Below are 18,283 nucleotides of genomic sequence, written 5' to 3'. Positions count from 1 at the left end.
AATGATCCCAAACACACCGCCCGGGCAACGAAGGAGTGGCTCCGTAAGAAGCATTTGAAAGTCCTGGAGTGGCCTAGCCAGTCTCCAGACCTCAACCCCATAGAAAATCTGTGGAGGGAGTTGAAAGTCCGTGTTGCTCGGCGACAGCCCCAAAACATCACTGCTCTCGAGAAGATCTGCATGGAGGAATGGGCCAAAATACCAGCTACTGTGTGTGCAAACCTGGTAAAGACCTATAGTAATCGTTTGACCTCTGTTATTGCCAACAAAGGTTATATTACAAAGTATTGAGTTGAATTTTTGTTATTGACCAAATACTTATTTTCCACCATAATTTACAAATAAATTCTTTAAAAATCCTACAACGTGAATTCCTGGATTTTTTTTTAACATTCTGTCTCTCACGGTTGAAGTGTACCTATGATGAAAATTACAGACCTCTGTCATCATTTTAAGTGGGAGAACTTGAACAATTGGTGGCTGACTAAATACTTTTTTGCCCCACTGTATATATATAAAAAAAAATTTCTAAAGTTTTTTTTTTCTCAAATGCAATTTGTTTTAAAAAAATGACTCTTTTTTACTATGATTCTTTTTGTCTATTATTTAAGGGCTTAACGGGGAACTTGGAGATGCTATTTCTTTATGTAAATAATGACAAATAAAGTATCCTTGAATCCTTAAAATCTTGAGCCCTAAATGAACAAATATTTGTATTAAAAATCTTTCCTGGTGTGTGTCAACTTTGCACCATACAAACATTCTATTGAAAGTCCAAAAACAAACAAATATTAAAATCAACATCTTATCATATTTAGTCTTTAAAGTCATGATCAGGGACATTTTTTTAAGTCACATGCTCCTATCATAAAGCATGTCTGTTTTAACGTGTCATCATGTAATGTTTGATTTTGTTTGAATAAACTCCTCTTTTTTCCTAATATTTCCTCAAAATGCATTTATATTAATCAATCTTACCTGGATGAATAAAGTTAAAATATAAAAAGGGAAATAATATTAAAAAATGAGCATTTTTCTTACCATTTGGAGCAGCTAATTAAACCCTAGAGAAGAGTAAAGCTGTGATTGGACAGAGAGAGTTTGTGACAGAAAAATAAAAGTAGTGCCACATTGAGGCGTCTCCTGCAGTGGAGGAGAGTTGGTGCTGGGTAAGAAGGTGCTGCACTATCCATTGGGTTGATCAGTTCTTAATCAGTCTTTATGTGTGAATGATGATCAATAGAAGTGTGTTTGAGTTTCAGTTGTTAGGGCTGGACGATGTGACGAAGGAACAAAGGTTCGTTCTGTTCTTTCTCACTCTGCTGAGTTACGTTGTAATCCTGTTTGTGAATCTCACGCTCATTGTTACGATTGTCGTGGAGGAGAAGCTTCATCAACCCATGTACATTTTCCTCTGTAATCTATGCACTAACAGCCTCTACGGCACAGCAGCTTTCTACCCCAAGTTTCTTTTTGACTTCTTCTCCAAATCTCCGACGATATCCTACAGTGGCTGTCTGCTGCAGGCCTTTGTCATTTACTCTTACGCAACAACCGATTTTTCAGTTCTGGTACTGATGGCGTACGACCGATACTTGGCCATCTGCCGACCACTAGACTATCACTCCGTTATGACCAAGAAAAGGATTGCTGTGTTGGTTTTCCTCTCCAGATTGGTGCCATTGTTCTGCCAGAGTGCTGTACTGATAATGTCCTCCACGCTGGAGCTGTGTGACAACCACATACAAAAACTTTACTGTGAAAACTGGTCAGTCATCAAGCTTTCGTGCAGTTCCATCACAAACAACAACATCGTTGGCTTTATTTTGATATTTTTCTATCTGAGCCACAATCTTTTCATTGTGTGTTCCTATGTGAAGGTGATCAAATCGGCTTTAAAGTCCAAAGAGGGCAGGACGAAGTTCACGCAGACGTGTGTACCTCATTTATTGTGTTTGCTCAACGTCACATGTGCTCTGATGTTTGACCTCATGTACGCCCGCTACGGTTCAGCGAGTGGGCTGCAGAGTGTGAAAAACTTCATGGCCATTCAGTTTCTGTTGGTGCCACCCATTTTAAATCCAATCATATACGGACTGAAGCTGACTCAGGTTCGTAACAGTGTTTTTCGCTTGTGTAGAAGACAGAAGAAAGACCTGAGCTGATAGACTGAAAGCTACCAAGCAGTAGTTTCTTCCAATAATACACCACAGAATGTCAACCTCTTATTGTTTTTGATGGTTTGTTCATTTCCAATTGAAAATGATGTTGATGTTCATCAAAGCATCAGTGAAACATACTCGATGGAGATGTTTTAAACAGAGGTTTTTAATATTATTGTGCCCTTATTTTCATTTCCACATGTAAATAATTTATACATCCAAGCAATAAATGAAAGATAGCAGTCCCTGTAAGATCTTCACTTCTAAATGCATTCATTTTGTGACCAATATTTGGTCATTTTTAGGGAAATTTTGTGGGCTTGTTTGTGAGAAATTGTCAGATTTCAGAAAAATGTAGGTTTCTTTACAAAATCTGTGCTTAAAAATCACTGCGGTCTTGTGATAAAAACTGCAGAACATTCTGGAGTTTCATTGAATTTGTGAATTTTGGACAGACTGATGTATCCACAACTAAATTATTTGCTATTTTACACAATTCATGTTTTCTCTGTCTTTTTTATTTTCTCTCACAGCCCACATTGGATGCTCTAAAGGGCCAGATTTGGCCCCCGGACCTTGAATTTGACACATTTCAATCACTTATGTTTTTCCTCTCTAGTGATCAGCGAGAATTGTTCTTACTAAAATGATTGCTCTTTCTTTTTTCGGCCTCTTCTTTTTTCAATAATCAAAGGCGTTATGTTATGTTAGTATTTGTTCTCAGCGAACCAATGAATGTTTCTCAAAACAAGATTTTGCAAGTGGTTTATTTTTCGGGCATTTAAAAAAAGCTCTGAAAATTACAGGTAATAAGTATTTAGATTAGATTTGTTCAATTAAAAGAAACACATACATTATAGATATTTGTTTTAAAAAAAATTATATTGTTCACATAATTTCAGCAAACGGAAACATTTCATAATGCTCCAAAAACTTTTTATTATGTGATCACATTATTAGAATCGACTCGTCTTTGGACTTTAATGTCATAAGTTGCATGTTCTCATCATGGTTTTAATAATATCTTTGTATTATTTATTGTTTAATACAGGTGTTTTTACAAAAAGTAAAGAAGTGGGTGTGGCTTATCCCCAGGCAACAGTCTCTGTATCATTTGAGAAGATTGCACTTTTTTGCTGAAAGTAATCATGCACTCACAAACAAATGTGGAAGATTGAAGTTACAATGCATATACTGTACGTACAGTGCATAAAAAGAATAAAATGTGTTTGTTGACAAACTGAAACAGAAGATTATGATCGAATGCGAACACTTCTACTTCTACTTTTCTTTGTATACGTCTACGAGATTCCCAGTCCCATAATGCAATGTGCAAAACTTTTCTAGAGTTTAGCTGAACATTTCATCAAGAAAACAATAGTTTACGGTGGAGAGTGAAATTTCGAGTGAAAACTTTCGAGAAAAAAAAAAAAAGAAAGAAAGAAACTGTCGAGCGGCAATTTCAACCTTGTACATTTGTGAGTAAATTATCTTCAATTTCAACTTTGTTATATGACATTTGAAAAGCCTTACAATTTAAGTTTTAGATCTGTATCTGCTGTCGAGGTCAATAAGAGCATAAGAGCAGCAGGAACAGGGTCAAAGGACCAACAGGCTTCATGTGACGCTATGCCTCAAAGAGCTCAGTGAGCTATTTGAAGCCCCTTAAATATTTATTTTTGTTACGCCCCCCAGTTTCCCCCCACTGACAAAGGCAACCTAATGTTTTTGGCTAGTGTATGTTTTAAAGAAAAATCTAATTTAGCATGAACTTAAATTTAGTCATTAGAACTGCGCTAGGTTGAAACTCCAAAATAATTCAGGCAGACCAAAAATCTACTAAAAACAAAGGTAAACAAGTTGTGCACTCAACATGAATAAACAAATGAACAAATAATAATAATAATCATTTGTTATGTACTGACATATGGTTGCATAACCTGATGTATGCCACATAGAAAACACAGGACAAATGATGCGTAGTATTTCTATGCCCTCTGAGGCGTTTGCGAAGGATATCTACGCATTGCGCAGTGGACAAGCTTCGTCAATACACGCTTTGGAGTGTGACTGAGTTGTGTCATGACATCTCGCCCCCACCCAGGGGGCGCACCCCGCAAGTTTTAGAACCACTGATAAAGGCTACCAAATGTTTTTGGTTAGTTTATGTTTTAAAGAAAAATCTGATTTTGAGAGAGCTAAGGTTTAGTCATTAAACTGACTAAATGTCTACTAAAAGCAAAAGTTAACAAGTTGTGCACTCAATATGATTAAACAAATAATAGTAATACATTTTATTGCTAATGCTTTATAAAATAATGGTTTGCATTTGTGGATGAGCTGCCTGGGTGGTTAAGCAGGTGCAACTGACGGGAGTACCAAATGCCCTGGCGTTTGATATATGCCACTGTGGTCATATTGTCCATCCTCACCAGGACATGATGGACTGTGAGGAACGGAAAAAAGTGCTTAAGCACAAGGAACACCGCTGAGAGCTCCAAGTAATTGATGTGGCAATGCTGTAGATCCGCATTCCAGCGTCCTCTCACCAATCGCACTTCGTACACCGCGTCCCAACTTGTTAAGCTGGCATTTGAGGTGACCACCTTCCTGGACGTGACGTTGCCCAAATGCTTTTGTGACGCAATGTTCTGGGGCACTCCTGCATAACAAACACTCTCCATGTGCCATGACGCACTGAATCCAGCCCACACGTTGCCACCCACAGCTGGAATTCCCACATGTTGAGACGGCCGAGGTGGGCCACCAGGATGGCTGATGCCATAAGCCTGAGCAGACAAAGATACGTCCTGAATTCCGGTAGGAAAAGCGCAAGGCACGATGTGAAAGGTACCGATAGGCCCAGGAATGCTTTTTTCTATGTTTATGATAAAACCCAAATCGACCAGGTGACACAACAAGATGCGAATGTGCACTCTGGCAACCGCCTCTGACTGTGCCAAAAGCAGCCAGTCGTCCAGATACGTGGCCAAGCGGCAGCCCCACTGTCTTTGTGGGGTCACCGCTCTTTCTGTGCACCGGACTGCGCACCCACAGGCTGAGAGACAGGCTGAAAGGGAGGACCCGGTACTCGTAGCATACTTTTAGGTCGACTGATGTGAACCAATCGTTTTGGCGCACCATGCGTAACAGGGAGACATGTGTAAGCATCCTGAACTTGTATTTTCTGAGATATCTGTTGAGAGCAACTAAATTCAGGATAGGGCGAATCCCGGACCCCACTGTCCAGCAGTGATAGGATTTCTTCCAGCAGGACATTGGCTGTTTCTCCCTGGGCCTGTGAGTGTAGGTCGCCGGTAAACCAGGGAGGGGGAGACGGGAACTGCAGTCTGTATTTCCTTGTAATCTTTCATTACACCGCAAGCTCGGCCCACCTCTCCGCTCAGGAGGAGAGAGAGGCAGCCTGCAGCGGCCCGCCCGTCATGGGGGCCCCGCACCGTGGTGGGGTGGCGCCCTTAGGGGATGTGATGTGCATACACCCTGGGGACAACGCGGTGGTGGAGATACTGCCGATACCTGCACTGGGGGTATAGCCACCCCGCCGAGAGATGAGAGCAGGCGTCGCCGCTACACTGCTTATAGTGATCTGTTTTTTTGTTGGTTTTTTGGCCCTTGGCCTCGGTGCGTCAGCTTGGCACATTTTATTTTTAATAGAAAAGCATGCGAGTGTGGGTGCATACTTGTGGCTACTATTTTCACATCTTGGGGGGCAACAGCCGGAATCTCTGTGGAAAACAGTCCTTCCCTCCTGGCAGCCATCGGGATGTGCCGTCGTGGCGAAGAGCCGGGGGTACTCCCCCGCACCCCAGGGAGCACACACCGAAACAGAACAGGTGGGGCTGGAGAACGGGGAACGTCCAGCCGCATCACCGGTGAAGAGAGAGGGACCGCGTCAGGTTTCTCTCTTCTTTTTCTTGCTTGGGTGGGGTGTGCGGACGGAGCACAAGCTGAGCACCTTGAGGACCAGGAAAGCCTTGCAGCGAGCAGTTGGAGACAAGATCGGGGCCTTCCTTGGAAGGCAAAGGCGGAGAGCTTGTCATTCTTTTTCTTGGCCTCGCAGAACCTCTGGATGGAGGCCAGCACTGAGCCAAAGATTCCTTCTGGGATGACGAGAATGTCAAAAATATCTCCCTTTTCTGCTCCCGACAGGTTCACCAGGTTGAGCCAGCGGGCCTGTTCCTTGAGGACCATGGCTCCCATTGCTTTTCCGGTGGCCTGAACCACACGCGCTGGACCCGGAGGCATAGGTCGGTGAGTACCGACATTGCTTCCCAGCAGGCCGGGTCCGGAGACGTCCCAAAGTCGTCACACAGCTCCGCCCGGTAGGCTGTGAGGAGCAACATGAAATGCTTCCTCCCTCCGTAGAGGCGGCATAGGCTGTGGGCTCCGCAGCCCGAGCCGAGGTGTCAAAGATGTTGTTGTCCTCCTCGTCCTCTGAGATGAGGAACTTTGAGAAAACATCATTATTGTCCTCCACAGGTTGAGAATGTCTTCTCCGGGCAGAGGGACAAACGCAATGTCAGACTGTGAGCCCCAGCTGGACCTATAAGGGGTGCTCGTCGCTGAGCGGGGGAGGGATGGGTATCTCCTCCGACAGGCCCTCCTGGCACGCCAGTGAAGCCGATGCAGTGCTAGCAGTCTCCGGGAGCATCCAGAGCCTGCTGGGCGTGTTCCAACCCTAGGCACTTGGAGCAGATCTGGTGCGTGTCTAGCTAGGAGATCTTCTTCCTGCACCTTTATAGTCAGGCTTCTGAGCTTCCAGCCCCTCCAGTGCGTGGGGCCTTTTCCTCCATTTTCTTCATCTGTGCCGAGGTGCAGCAGATGGAGAAGCTAGTTAGCACAGCTGCGTGGGGACTAACTGTTAAGCTAGCGGAGGACGACAGCCAACACCAGGTGACCACGTGGGTGGACATGGGTGGTGTCGACGCCAAGCCAACAACTAGGTTATTGAGGCCAGCGTCTTTCTCGACAGCCATGGGGAGCGACAAGAGGTGGTGAGCCGAGCCGAAGACAGGGATGTTGGCAGTCGGCCTTTATTTCAACAGCCGTGGGGGGCTTCAGAACAGTGCATTTCCTAAGCGTGGGGGCAATTAAAGCACTACAGTGTTAAAATTCTCTGACGAAAAAGATGCGGCAGCAGCGATCGACGTTAGAATCCAGTAAGTTCTTTACTGTGGTACTGGGTGACAGAGTGATGTCATCCAGAGACACTATTTGCTCTGATAGTTTGGCAAACCAAGATGGCCACAACTACGGACCGTGGAGATGCCGCTCCTCAGTCACTGTTTGAGAAGGACATTTATAAACTAAACAACATCAAGGAAATTACCAATCAACTGAAGATTTGTCACATTTCAAACAAATGAAAAAGTACACGGATGCGGCCATTCAACAGTCAATAGCGATTTTGTCTTTCTTCCATAGAACTACTCTACGTGACAACAATACAGTTCTCTGGGACAACCCGGGTTCACGACTATCCTGTTCCAACGCCGCGCCAACCGTCATTGGCTGAAGTTGTTGTGCGTGAAAGACAGAAAACAATGGAAAAAGGCATTGCTCTTTCATTTACTCTCCACAAGCATTTTTTTTTTGTACAGCCTTCCAACCTCGTCCACAGCGGACAAACACCGCTCTACTACTGCGCCGGTTTTGGCTGCTGCAGAGCCGCTTCCATGCCAACCTACCTCAAAGACGGAGGCTCCTCCGCGGCCAGCCGCAACCCGTTCACCGTCATAAACTCCCAGAAAGTGTAACAGGGCCACTCCAACTTCACTCTTTATTGGTGATTTATTAACATAAAATGATTTAATGCCATCACACACTGTATTCCAGGTGCTACAGCGTACCATCTTAGACAAACTTAACCAAATGTTACCCACGTTGCCAGCAACTGTTACTAAAACGTAAATCGGTGCGGCCATGAACGAGTTTAACCTTCTTGTTTTAAAGATGTGTGGGAAGTCTTTGTTTATCTTTGATCCCCTTCCTACACTGAACTCCATATTTTCACTTTTATTGATAACTTCAACCTCTTTTGGAAACGTGCTGATCGATTCAAAAAGGACGGTCTCCATCCTAACTGACATGGAGCCCAAATGCTAAAATCAAACTTGCAGTTTGTGATCCACAGCTCTACAAGTGCATACCTACCTCATTAATTGACATTCATTGAGATTAAGTCATTAGAAAGTCTCTAATTAATTAGATTTTTTTTTTAATCGAGTCCCACCAGTAGTGTAGGCATATATTGGTTTTTTTTCAAATTAACAAATGATAATAAAACTTATTATTATTATTACTACTGCTTTAAAAAAAATAAGCATCCAAACTCTCCTGGGCTGAAACAAGATGATGACGTCAATGTAGGAAATGTTAAAAGGCGGGAACTCTCGTCTGTGCCCACAGTTGCTGTGTCGGCTCTCCCTCAGACCAAAAATATTGAATGATGTTATGTTGTTTGGTTTCAGGTAGTTGGTTAACTGTTGAGCTATTACAGGAAGAAAAAGAGGAGCTTGGACTTGGAGATGATGGAAAACCAGACCATCTCTTTTTACTTTAACCTCACCATGTTCATGAAGATTGGACATTATCGCTACTTAGCTTTTGTCTTTTGCCTCCTCATATACTCCTTCATTGTTTTTGCTAATGGTGTCTTGATTGTAGTAATAGCTCGTGAAAGCGCTCTTCATCAGCCCATGTATATATTTATTGCTTTTTTATCCTTCAATGCTTTGTACGGTTCTACTGCTTTCTTCCCCAGATTCCTCATGGACCTGCTGTCTGACACTCATCTCATCTCCCGCCCTGGTTGCTTCACTCAGATCTATGTTATTTACACGTATGGCTCATATGAACTGACTATTCTGTGCGTAATGGCGTACGACAGGTTTGTTGCTGTGTGCCATCCTTTACATTACAGCAGAAAGATGAATTATAAAGTGGTTTGCATTCTCGGATGTACTGCCTGGGTGTTCCCAGCCTGTAGTCTTTCCATATACATGTCTAATGTTGTTAGACTTCAGTTATGTGGAAACAAAATTTATAAGATCTACTGTGCGAGCTGGAACGTTGTATTACTGGCATGTGATCAAAGCTCTGTAAACAGTATTGCTTCCACAATGGGAGCCATAATTCTCACCTTTCTTCCCTTCAGTTTTATACTGTACACGTACCTGAGGATTGTGCTGGCGTGTTGGAAACAGACCTCAAAGGTCAGAAGAAAATTGTTACAGAGTTGTTTGCCACACGTTGTTTCATTTGCCATTTACTCCGTCACTTTATTTACCGACACCGCCCTGAGCCGACAAAACCTGAAGGGAGTGAATCCTTTTGTTGCAGTTGTTCTGGCGATGGAATTCATCATCATTCCTCCTGTTACGAACCCGCTGGTCTACGGCCTTAAACTGCCAGAAATCAGAAGGAAAATATTGAAGAAGTTAAAACCACCAAAATTCACATGAATCACTTCTATGTTCTTTTTACTTCTCCTTTTTATTGCCCCTTGATGCAAACTAAATGTGCTTTTTTATAAAATACTGTATTAAGACTCATTGCTGTATCATTGTAGTTATTACGTTTACGAGCTGAATGATGCAGATTTGTGGGAAAAGGATTTAACAAAATATTTATGTTGACACAGTTAAATATTTTTTACATGTTACATAAGCATACTTACTCAATATAGTTACTGTCCATGAAATTTCATTGAATACAGTTGTATGTGTGTGTTTGGCCTTGGATTGTGCACATTTGACACACTTTTGATGGAGTAAATATCACAAAGTTTGATTCACGATGTAATAAATGTTTTACCGGAAATTATGTGCAGAAACATCTGAAATTAATCATTAATCATTTACCTTTATAAACATAACTTCAAATAAACAGTTGGCTGTCATACTTGAATTAGTTTGTTCACTTTTAATGTGTGTGTGTGTGTGTGTGTGTGTGTGTGTAAATGTGAGCATTTTAAGCTACATACATATAAAACTGATTTTCTCTTGATTTTAAATCTTAAAACCATTTTTATGGGATTGTCAAAGGTGCTTCAATAAAATATACTGTTGATGGTCGTGATTACTCATGTTCTCCTACCATGATAATTGGTTCATGATCAATATTAAAGATGAATAAATTGTGTTAATATTACACGTAAAGCATAAATCTTAAAAATCTATTAACCAGCTTTTACCCACTGAGTCAATAAAAATACACGTTTACTTTTACCTTATTGTAAACACAAATATTCCTTAAACTGAATTCTTTGAAGGTCACACAAAGTGTGAGGTTTTGCCTTTTGTTTTCTAAACAAAGATCACCAACATGTTCCACCTGAAATAAACCATGTTACAGCACTGACGGAATTCTAAAGCCGTTTTTTTACTACACTGGATTCATATAAAGAAAGTAGAAAAACAAAGAAAACCTATATTTCAGCCACTTTCAAGAGCATTTTGTAAGAAAAACAGAGAAGAAGAAAATAAAAAGGAGAGTAAACTTCTAAAATCAACATGTAATAAGATATTTGGATCAGGTCTTATCTAAAATGTTTTTTTCACCATAATTTTGTTGTCAGGAGGGTATTTATGGAGCTTTAGATTTTTTATACTAGTTTTTTTTTACCATGTCTATATAACAGGTACAGAAGAAGAATAATATTATGTTTGAAAACCTAATAAGTAGGTTTTCAAACAGTAGACCTGTAGTTAGGGCGTAGACCACTGTTGGGACTTTATCGCGTTACGTGTGATTAATTAATTTCGGGATTAAAAATAACTTTTAATCGCTTTTTTTTTCCCCTTCACAGCAGTGCAGAACCTCTCTCTCTTTTTTTTTTGTTCAAAATGTTTTTATTGTAGACATGATACAAAACAGAAGAGAAGAAAATACAAGTCTTTTTTTTTGTTTAGCTAATAACTCCCCTCCTCCCTCCCACAGAACACTCCCACCCTGTTGCACCTTAAAATTAAAAAAAAATAAAAAAATAAAAAATAAATTACCAATAAAATGGAAATATGATTATGACATCATTCTGATAGAAGAAATGAGGGATCCACCTGTTTAATTTGATCCAAGATGGGTTGCCAGAGAATAAAAAAAACTTACTGACACAACCTCTTATAGAATATCGTATCTTCTCCAATGTTAGATGAGACAAAAGATCAACAAACCACATTCTAAAAAATGGAGGGTATTTGTCTTTCCATTTAAGCAGTATAAGCCTTCGGGCAATAAGTGTACTAAACGCAATCACATCTATTTGCTTTTGATTACATTTTGAAAATTGAGATACAAGACCAAATATTGCAGTTGTGGCGCCCGGTTCAACATTAATCTGAAATACATCCGAAAGAAATCTAAATATGGATTCCCATAAGTGTGTCAATTTTGAGCAAAACCAAAACATGTGCGATAGAGTCGCTGGTTCAGTTTCACAGTGATCACAGTGGGGGGTCTAGGTCAGGTTTAAATTTCCTCAGTTTCACTTTTGACCAATGCAATCTGTGAACAATTTTAAATTGAATTACCCTATGCCTTAAACAAATTGAAGAAGAATATATCTTATCTATCACAGATTGCCATACATCTTCAGGGATTACCGTTATAAATTCCTCCTCCCACTTTCCTTTGACACGAGACAATGGTTCCAAATCATAGGAATTAATAATAGCATAGATTTTACCAGTAAGTCCTTTTGAGTTTGCATTCAAGTCTAAAATGTTTTCAAGGAGTGTGTCAGGTGGTCGTGATGGGAAGTGATTAAGTGAAGCAGACACAAAACTGCAAAGCTGAAGATATCTGAAAAATTGAGAATCATGAAATGTCCCTTTCACTTGTTGAAATGAGGCAAACAGTCCTTCAACAAACATGTCCTTCAGTGTCCTCAGGCCATGGGTGAACCACACTGCAAAAGAGTCATCAACAATGGAAGGGACAAACATATGGTTTTGCATTACAGGAGCGTAAATTGACAGATTATTTAAACCGAAACTTCTTCTGAATTGAGCCCAGATCTTGAAAGAATGTTTAACAACTGGATTTGTGGAAAATTCGCATAAAGGTTGAGGGAGTGGTAACTTTGTACACAGCAGGGAATGCAAAGAAGTAGATCTACATGACATGTTCTCAAGTTTCAACCATCTAAAACTACTGTTGTGTGAGGAATGAGGCCACCTTTCTCTCTTTGCTGGAGTTCCTGGTACACTCATAATACCAATGCACAGACCACAACACAAGAAACAGCAGAACCTGGGAAATTGGTGCTGTGTTTTTGTTGACGCAAATTTTAGTTAAAAACAAATACCAGATCGAAAGCTCGACAAAAACAGTTGTATGCAAATTGTGAAAAAAAAAGAGTTTTCCAATCACCGGAACTCTTCTAGCCTCCGCTACCACCTCAATGTTAAGCATGTCACAGATAGCGCAGACAATTTAGTTAAATTCGATTCAACTTTATTTATTTAGTGCTAATTACAACAACAGTCATCTTATAGTGCTCGTCAGAAAATATAAAATTGTTAAAAAATAAACCCAACAAATCCACATGAAAATGCACCATACAGTGGGGAAAAACAATCTCCCTTTTAACAGGAATAAAACTCCAGTAGAACCAGGCTCAGAGGTGGCGGCCATCTGCTTTGACTGGCTGGGGTTAGTGGACAGAAGGAGGAGACCAGAACAGGATAGAGAGATAGAACATCAGAATTTCCAAGACTAGTTGAACTGTGAACCATAGATCAGGAACTGCCAGCTCCAGCATTAACACACCTGAAACAGAAACGAGAGAAAAGAGCGAGGAGAAGGCACTGACTGCAGAAAAACACAACACAGTATTAGCAGGTCTGCCTGCATGGAAACACCTAGTGCTAGACTATGTGTGAGGGGAATGAGAATGAGTATGTGGTGGACATTAGTGTAAATGGTGTGTAAGCAGTGTTGGGGTATATTACATAGTAGTGACGGGGTTGCTGTTCACCCCCCACTTCTGACGTGTGTCTGCCTGGATAGCACCTGTTGGAGAACTATATGTAGATGTAATGCCCCCTTCCTACACTGAACTCCATATTTTCACTTTTATTGATAACTTCAACCTCTTTTGGAAACGTGCTGATCGATTCAAAAAGGACGGTCTCCATCCTAACTGACATGGAGCCCAAATGCTAAAATCAAACTTGCAGTTTGCGATCCACAGCTCTACAAGTGCATACCTACCTTATTAATTGACATTCATTGAGATTAAGTCATTAGAAAGTCTCTAATTAATTAGATTTTTTTTTAAATCGAGTCCCACCAGTAGTGTAGACATGTATTTATTTATTTTTTCAAATTAACAAATTATCTCAACAATTATTATTACTACTACTGCTTTAAAAAAAATAGGCATTGATTCAGTCATATATCAAAGTCCATTTAAATTGAAAAACATTGCTTCTTGTGTCAATTATTATTAGGTGATTAATTTAGATTAATTATATACAAAGTCCCTAATTAAGTTTTTATTTTTATTTTAAGTAAACAACAAACAAGCACTCATCATTTGTCCAACAAATGTAATTTTAGTAACAATTATTATTACTACTACTGCTTTAAAAAAATAGGCATCCAAACTCTCCTGGGCTGAAACAAGATGATGACGTCAATGTAGGAAATGTTAAAAGGTGGGAACACTCGTCTGTGCCCACAGTTGCTGTTAGTCATTGTCAGCTCTCCCTCAGGCTAAAATACTAAATTACATTATGTTGTTTGGTTTCAGGTAGTTGGCTAACTGTTGAGCTATTTCAGGAAGAAGGAGAGGAGCTTGGACTTGGAGATGATGGAAAACCAGACCATCTCTTTTTACTTTAACCTCACCATGTTCATGAAGATTGGACATTATCGCTACTTAGCTTTTGTCTTTTGCCTCCTCATATACTCCTTCATTGTTTTTGCTAATGGTGTCGTGATTGTAGTAATAGCTCGTGAAAGCGCTCTTCATCAGCCCATGTATATATTTATTGCTTTTTTATCCTTCAATGCTTTGTACGGTTCTACTGCTTTCTTCCCCAGATTCCTCATGGACCTGCTGTCTGACACTCATCTCATCTCCCGCCTTGCTTGCTTCACTCAGATCTATGTTATTTACACGTATGGCTTATATGAACTGACTATTCTGTGCGTTATGGCGTACGACAGGTTTGTTGCTGTGTGCCATCCTTTACATTACAGCAGAAAGATTAATTCTAAAGTGGTTTGCATTCTCGGATGTACTGCCTGGGTGTTCCCAGCCTGTAGTCTTTCCATATACATGTCTAATGTTGTTAGACTTCAGTTATGTGGAAACAAAATTTACAAGATCTACTGTGCGAGCTGGAACGTTGTATTACTGGCATGTGATCAAAGCTCTGTAAACAGTATTGCTTCCACAATGGGAACCATAATTTTCACCTTTCTTCCCTTCAGTTTTATCCTGTACACGTACCTGAGGATTGTGCTGGCGTGTTGGAAACAGACCTCAAAGGTCAGAAGAAAAGTGTTACAGAGTTGTTTGCCACACGTTGTTTCATTCGCCGTTTACTCTCTCACTTTATTCACCGACACCGCCCTGAGCCGACAAAACCTGAAGGGAGTGAATCCTTTTGTTGCAGTTGTTCTGGCGATGGAATTCATCATCATTCCTCCTGTTACGAACCCGCTGGTCTACGGCCTTAAACTGCCAGAAATCAGAAGGAAAATATTGAAGAAGTTAAAACCACCAAAATTCACATGAATCACTTCTATGTTCTTTTTACTTCTACTTTTTATTGCCTCTTGATGCAAACTAAATGTGCTTTTTTATAAAATACTGTATTAAGACTCATTGCTGTATCGTTGTAGTTATTACGTTTCCGAGCTGAATGATGCAGATTTGTGGGAAAAGGATTTAACAAAATATTTATGTCGACACAGTTAAACATTTTTTACATGTTACATAAGCATACTTACTCAATATAGTTACTGTCCATGAAATTTCATTGAATACAGTTGTATGTGTGTGTTTGGCCTTGGATTGTGCACATTTGACACACTTTTGATGGAGTAAATATCACAAAGTTTGATTCACGATGTAATAAATGTTTTACTGGAAATTATGTGCAGAAACATCTGAAATTAATCATTAATCATTTACCTTTATAAACATAACTTCAAATAAACAGTTGGTTGTCATACTTGAATTAGTTTGTTCACTTTTAATGTGTGTGTGTGTGTGTGTGTGTGTGTGTGTGTGTGTGTGTGTGTGTGTGTGTGTGTGTGTGTGTGTGTGTGTGTGTGTGTGTGTGTGTGTGTGTAAATATGAGCATTTTAAGCTACAAACATATAAAACTGATTTTCTCTTGATTTTAAATCTTAAAACCATTTTTATGGGATTGTAAAAGGTGCTTCAATAAAATATACTGTTGATGGTCGTGATTACTCATGTTATCCTACCATGATAATTGGTTCATGATCAATATTAAAGATGAATAAATTGTGTTAATATTACACGTAAAGCATAAATCTTAAAAATCTATTAACCAGCTTTTACCCACTGAGTCAATAAAAATACACGTTTACTTTTACCTTATTGTAAACACACATATTCCTTAAACTGAATTCTTTGAAGGTCACACAAAGTGTGAGGTTTTGCCTTTTGTTTTCTACACAAAGATCACCAACATGTTCCACCTGAAATAAACCATGTTACAGCACTGACGGAATTCTAAAGCCGTTTTTTTACTACACTGGATTCATATAAAGGAAGGAGAAAAATAAAGAAAACCTATATTTCAGCCACTTTCAAGAGCATTTTGTAAGAAAAACAGAGAAGAAGAAAATAAAAAGGAGAGTAAACTTCTAAAATCAACATGTAATAAGATATTTGGATCAGGTCTTATCTAAAATGTTTTTTTCACCATAATTTTGTTGTCAGGAGGGTATTTATGGAGCTTTAGATTTTTTATACTAGTTTTTTTTTCCATGTCTATATAACAGGTACAGAAGAAGAATAATATTATGTTTGAAAACCTAATAAGTAGGTTTTCAAACAGTAGACCTGTAGTTAGGGCGTAGACTACTGCTGGGACTTTATCGCGTTACTTTTTTTTCCCCTTCACAGCAGTGCAGAACCTCTCTCTCTCTTTTTTTTTTTGTTCAAAATGTTTTTATTGTAGACATGATACAAAACAGAAGAGAAGAAAATACAAGTCTTTTTTTTTGTTTAGCTAATAACCCCCCTCCTCCCTCCCACAGAACACTCCCACCCTGTTGCACCTTAAAATTAAAAAAAAATTAAAAATAAAAATAATAAATTACCAATAAAATGGAAATATGAATATGACATCATTCTGATAGAAGAAATGAGGGATCCACCTGTTTAATTTGATCCAAGATGGGTTGCCAGAGAATAAAAAAAACTTACTGACACAACCTCTTATAGAATATCGTATCTTCTCCAATGTTAGATGAGACAAAAGATCAACAAACCACATTCTAAACGATGGAGGGTATTTGTCTTTCCATTTAAGCAGTATAAGCCTTCGGGCAATAAGTGTACTAAACGCAATCACATCTATTTGCTTTTGATTACATTTTGAAAATTGAGATACAACACCAAATATTGCAGTTGTGGCGCCCGGTTCAACATTAATCTGAAATACATCCGAAAGAAATCTAAATATGGATTCCCAAAAGTGTGTCAATTTTGAGCAGAACCAAAACATGTGCGATAGAGTCGCTGGTTCAGTTTCACAGTGATCACAGTGGGGGGTCTAGGTCAGGTTTAAATTTCCTCAGTTTCACTTTTGACCAATGCAATCTGTGAACAATTTTAAATTGAATTACCCTATACCTTAAACAAATTGAAGAAGAATATATCTTATCTATCACAGATTGCCATACATCTTCAGGGAATACCGTTATAAATTCCTCCTCCCACTTTCCTTTGACACGAGACAATGGTTCCAAATCATAGGAATTAATAATAGCATAGATTTTACCAGTAAGTCCTTTTGAGTTTGCATTCAAGTCTAAAATGTTTTCAAGGAGTGTGTCAGGTGGTCGTGATGGGAAGTGATTAAGTGAAGCAGACACAAAACTGCAAAGCTGAAGATATCTGAAAAAATGAGAATCATGAATTTGAAATATACCTTTCACTTGTTGAAATGAGGCAAACAGTCCTTCAACAAACATGTCCTTCAGTGTCCTCAGGCCATGGGTGAACCACACTGCAAAAGAGTCATCAACAACGGAAGGGACAAACATATGGTTTTGCATTACAGGAGCGTAAATTGACAGATTATTTAGACCGAAACTTCTTCTGAATTGAGCCCAGATCTTGAAAGAATGTTTAACAACTGGATTTGTGGAAAATTCGCATAAAGGTTGAGGGAGTGGTAACTTTGTACACAGCAGGGAATGCAAAGAAGTAGATCTACATGACATGTTCTCAAGTTTCAACCATCTAAAGCTACTGTTGTGTGAGGAATGAGGCCACCTTTCTCTCTTTGCTGGAGTTCCTGGTACACTCATAATACCAATGCACAGACCATAACACAAGAAACAGCAGAACCTGGGAAATTGGTGCTGTGTTTTCGTTGACGCAAATTTTAGTTAAAAACAAATACCAGATCGAAAGCTCGACAAAAACAGTTGTATGCAAATTGTGAAAAAAAAAGAGTTTTCCAATCACCGGAACTCTTCTAGCCTCCGCTACCACCTCAATGTTAAGCATGTCACAGATAGCGCAGACAATTTAGTTAAATTCGATTCAACTTTATTTATTTAGTGCTAATTACAACAACAGTCATCTTATAGTGCTCATCAGAAAATATAAAATTGTTAAGAAATAAACCCAACAAATCCACATGAAAATGCACCATACAGTGGGGAGAAACAACCTCCCTTTTAACAGGAATAAAACTCCAGAAGAACCAGGCTCAGAGGTGGCGGCCATCTGCTTTGACTGGCTGGGGTTAGTGGACAGAAGGAGGAGACCAGAACAGGATAGAGAGATAGAACATCAGAATTTCCAAGACTAGTTGAACTGTGAACCATAGATCAGGAACTGCCAGCTCCAGCATTAACACACCTGAAACAGAAACGAG

At 39.6% G+C, this 18,283-nt stretch overlaps 3 protein-coding genes across 3 annotated transcripts; all 3 read left to right on the top strand.

The window, feature by feature from the left end:
- Positions 1-1,232: 1,232 nt before the first annotated feature.
- On the top strand, positions 1,233-2,165 carry LOC114455376 (olfactory receptor 1-like). The gene has a single exon (XM_028436572.1). It carries the CDS (start codon positions 1,233-1,235, stop codon positions 2,163-2,165), a length of 933 nt encoding a protein of 310 aa, XP_028292373.1.
- Positions 2,166-8,713: 6,548 nt separating this feature from the next.
- LOC114455094 (olfactory receptor 10A6-like) lies at positions 8,714-9,646 on the top strand. The gene has a single exon (XM_028436108.1). The coding sequence runs from the start codon at positions 8,714-8,716 to the stop codon at positions 9,644-9,646; it is 933 nt and encodes a 310-aa protein (XP_028291909.1).
- A 4,333-nt stretch (positions 9,647-13,979) lies between these two features.
- On the top strand, positions 13,980-14,931 carry LOC114455092 (olfactory receptor 10A3-like). The gene has a single exon (XM_028436107.1). It carries the CDS (start codon positions 13,996-13,998, stop codon positions 14,929-14,931), a length of 936 nt encoding a protein of 311 aa, XP_028291908.1. The 5' UTR covers positions 13,980-13,995.
- The last annotated feature ends 3,352 nt before the right edge of the window (positions 14,932-18,283 follow it).

The sequence above is a fragment of the Gouania willdenowi genome, chromosome 21 (genome assembly GCF_900634775.1).
Source record: "Gouania willdenowi chromosome 21, fGouWil2.1, whole genome shotgun sequence".
Classification (NCBI taxonomy): Eukaryota; Metazoa; Chordata; class Actinopteri; order Blenniiformes; family Gobiesocidae; genus Gouania; species Gouania willdenowi.
The sequence above is the reverse complement of the archived record's forward strand: the minus strand, read 5'-3'. Positions and strand labels throughout refer to the sequence as shown.

Bases quoted from the DNA above. Each gene is read 5' to 3' on its own strand.
- LOC114455376 (XM_028436572.1), top strand. From the start codon at position 1,233: ATGATCAATAGAAGTGTGTTTGAGTTTCAGTTGTTAGGGCTGGACGAT.
- LOC114455092 (XM_028436107.1), top strand. From the start codon at position 13,996: ATGATGGAAAACCAGACCATCTCTTTTTACTTTAACCTCACCATGTTC.
- LOC114455094 (XM_028436108.1), top strand. From the start codon at position 8,714: ATGGAAAACCAGACCATCTCTTTTTACTTTAACCTCACCATGTTCATG.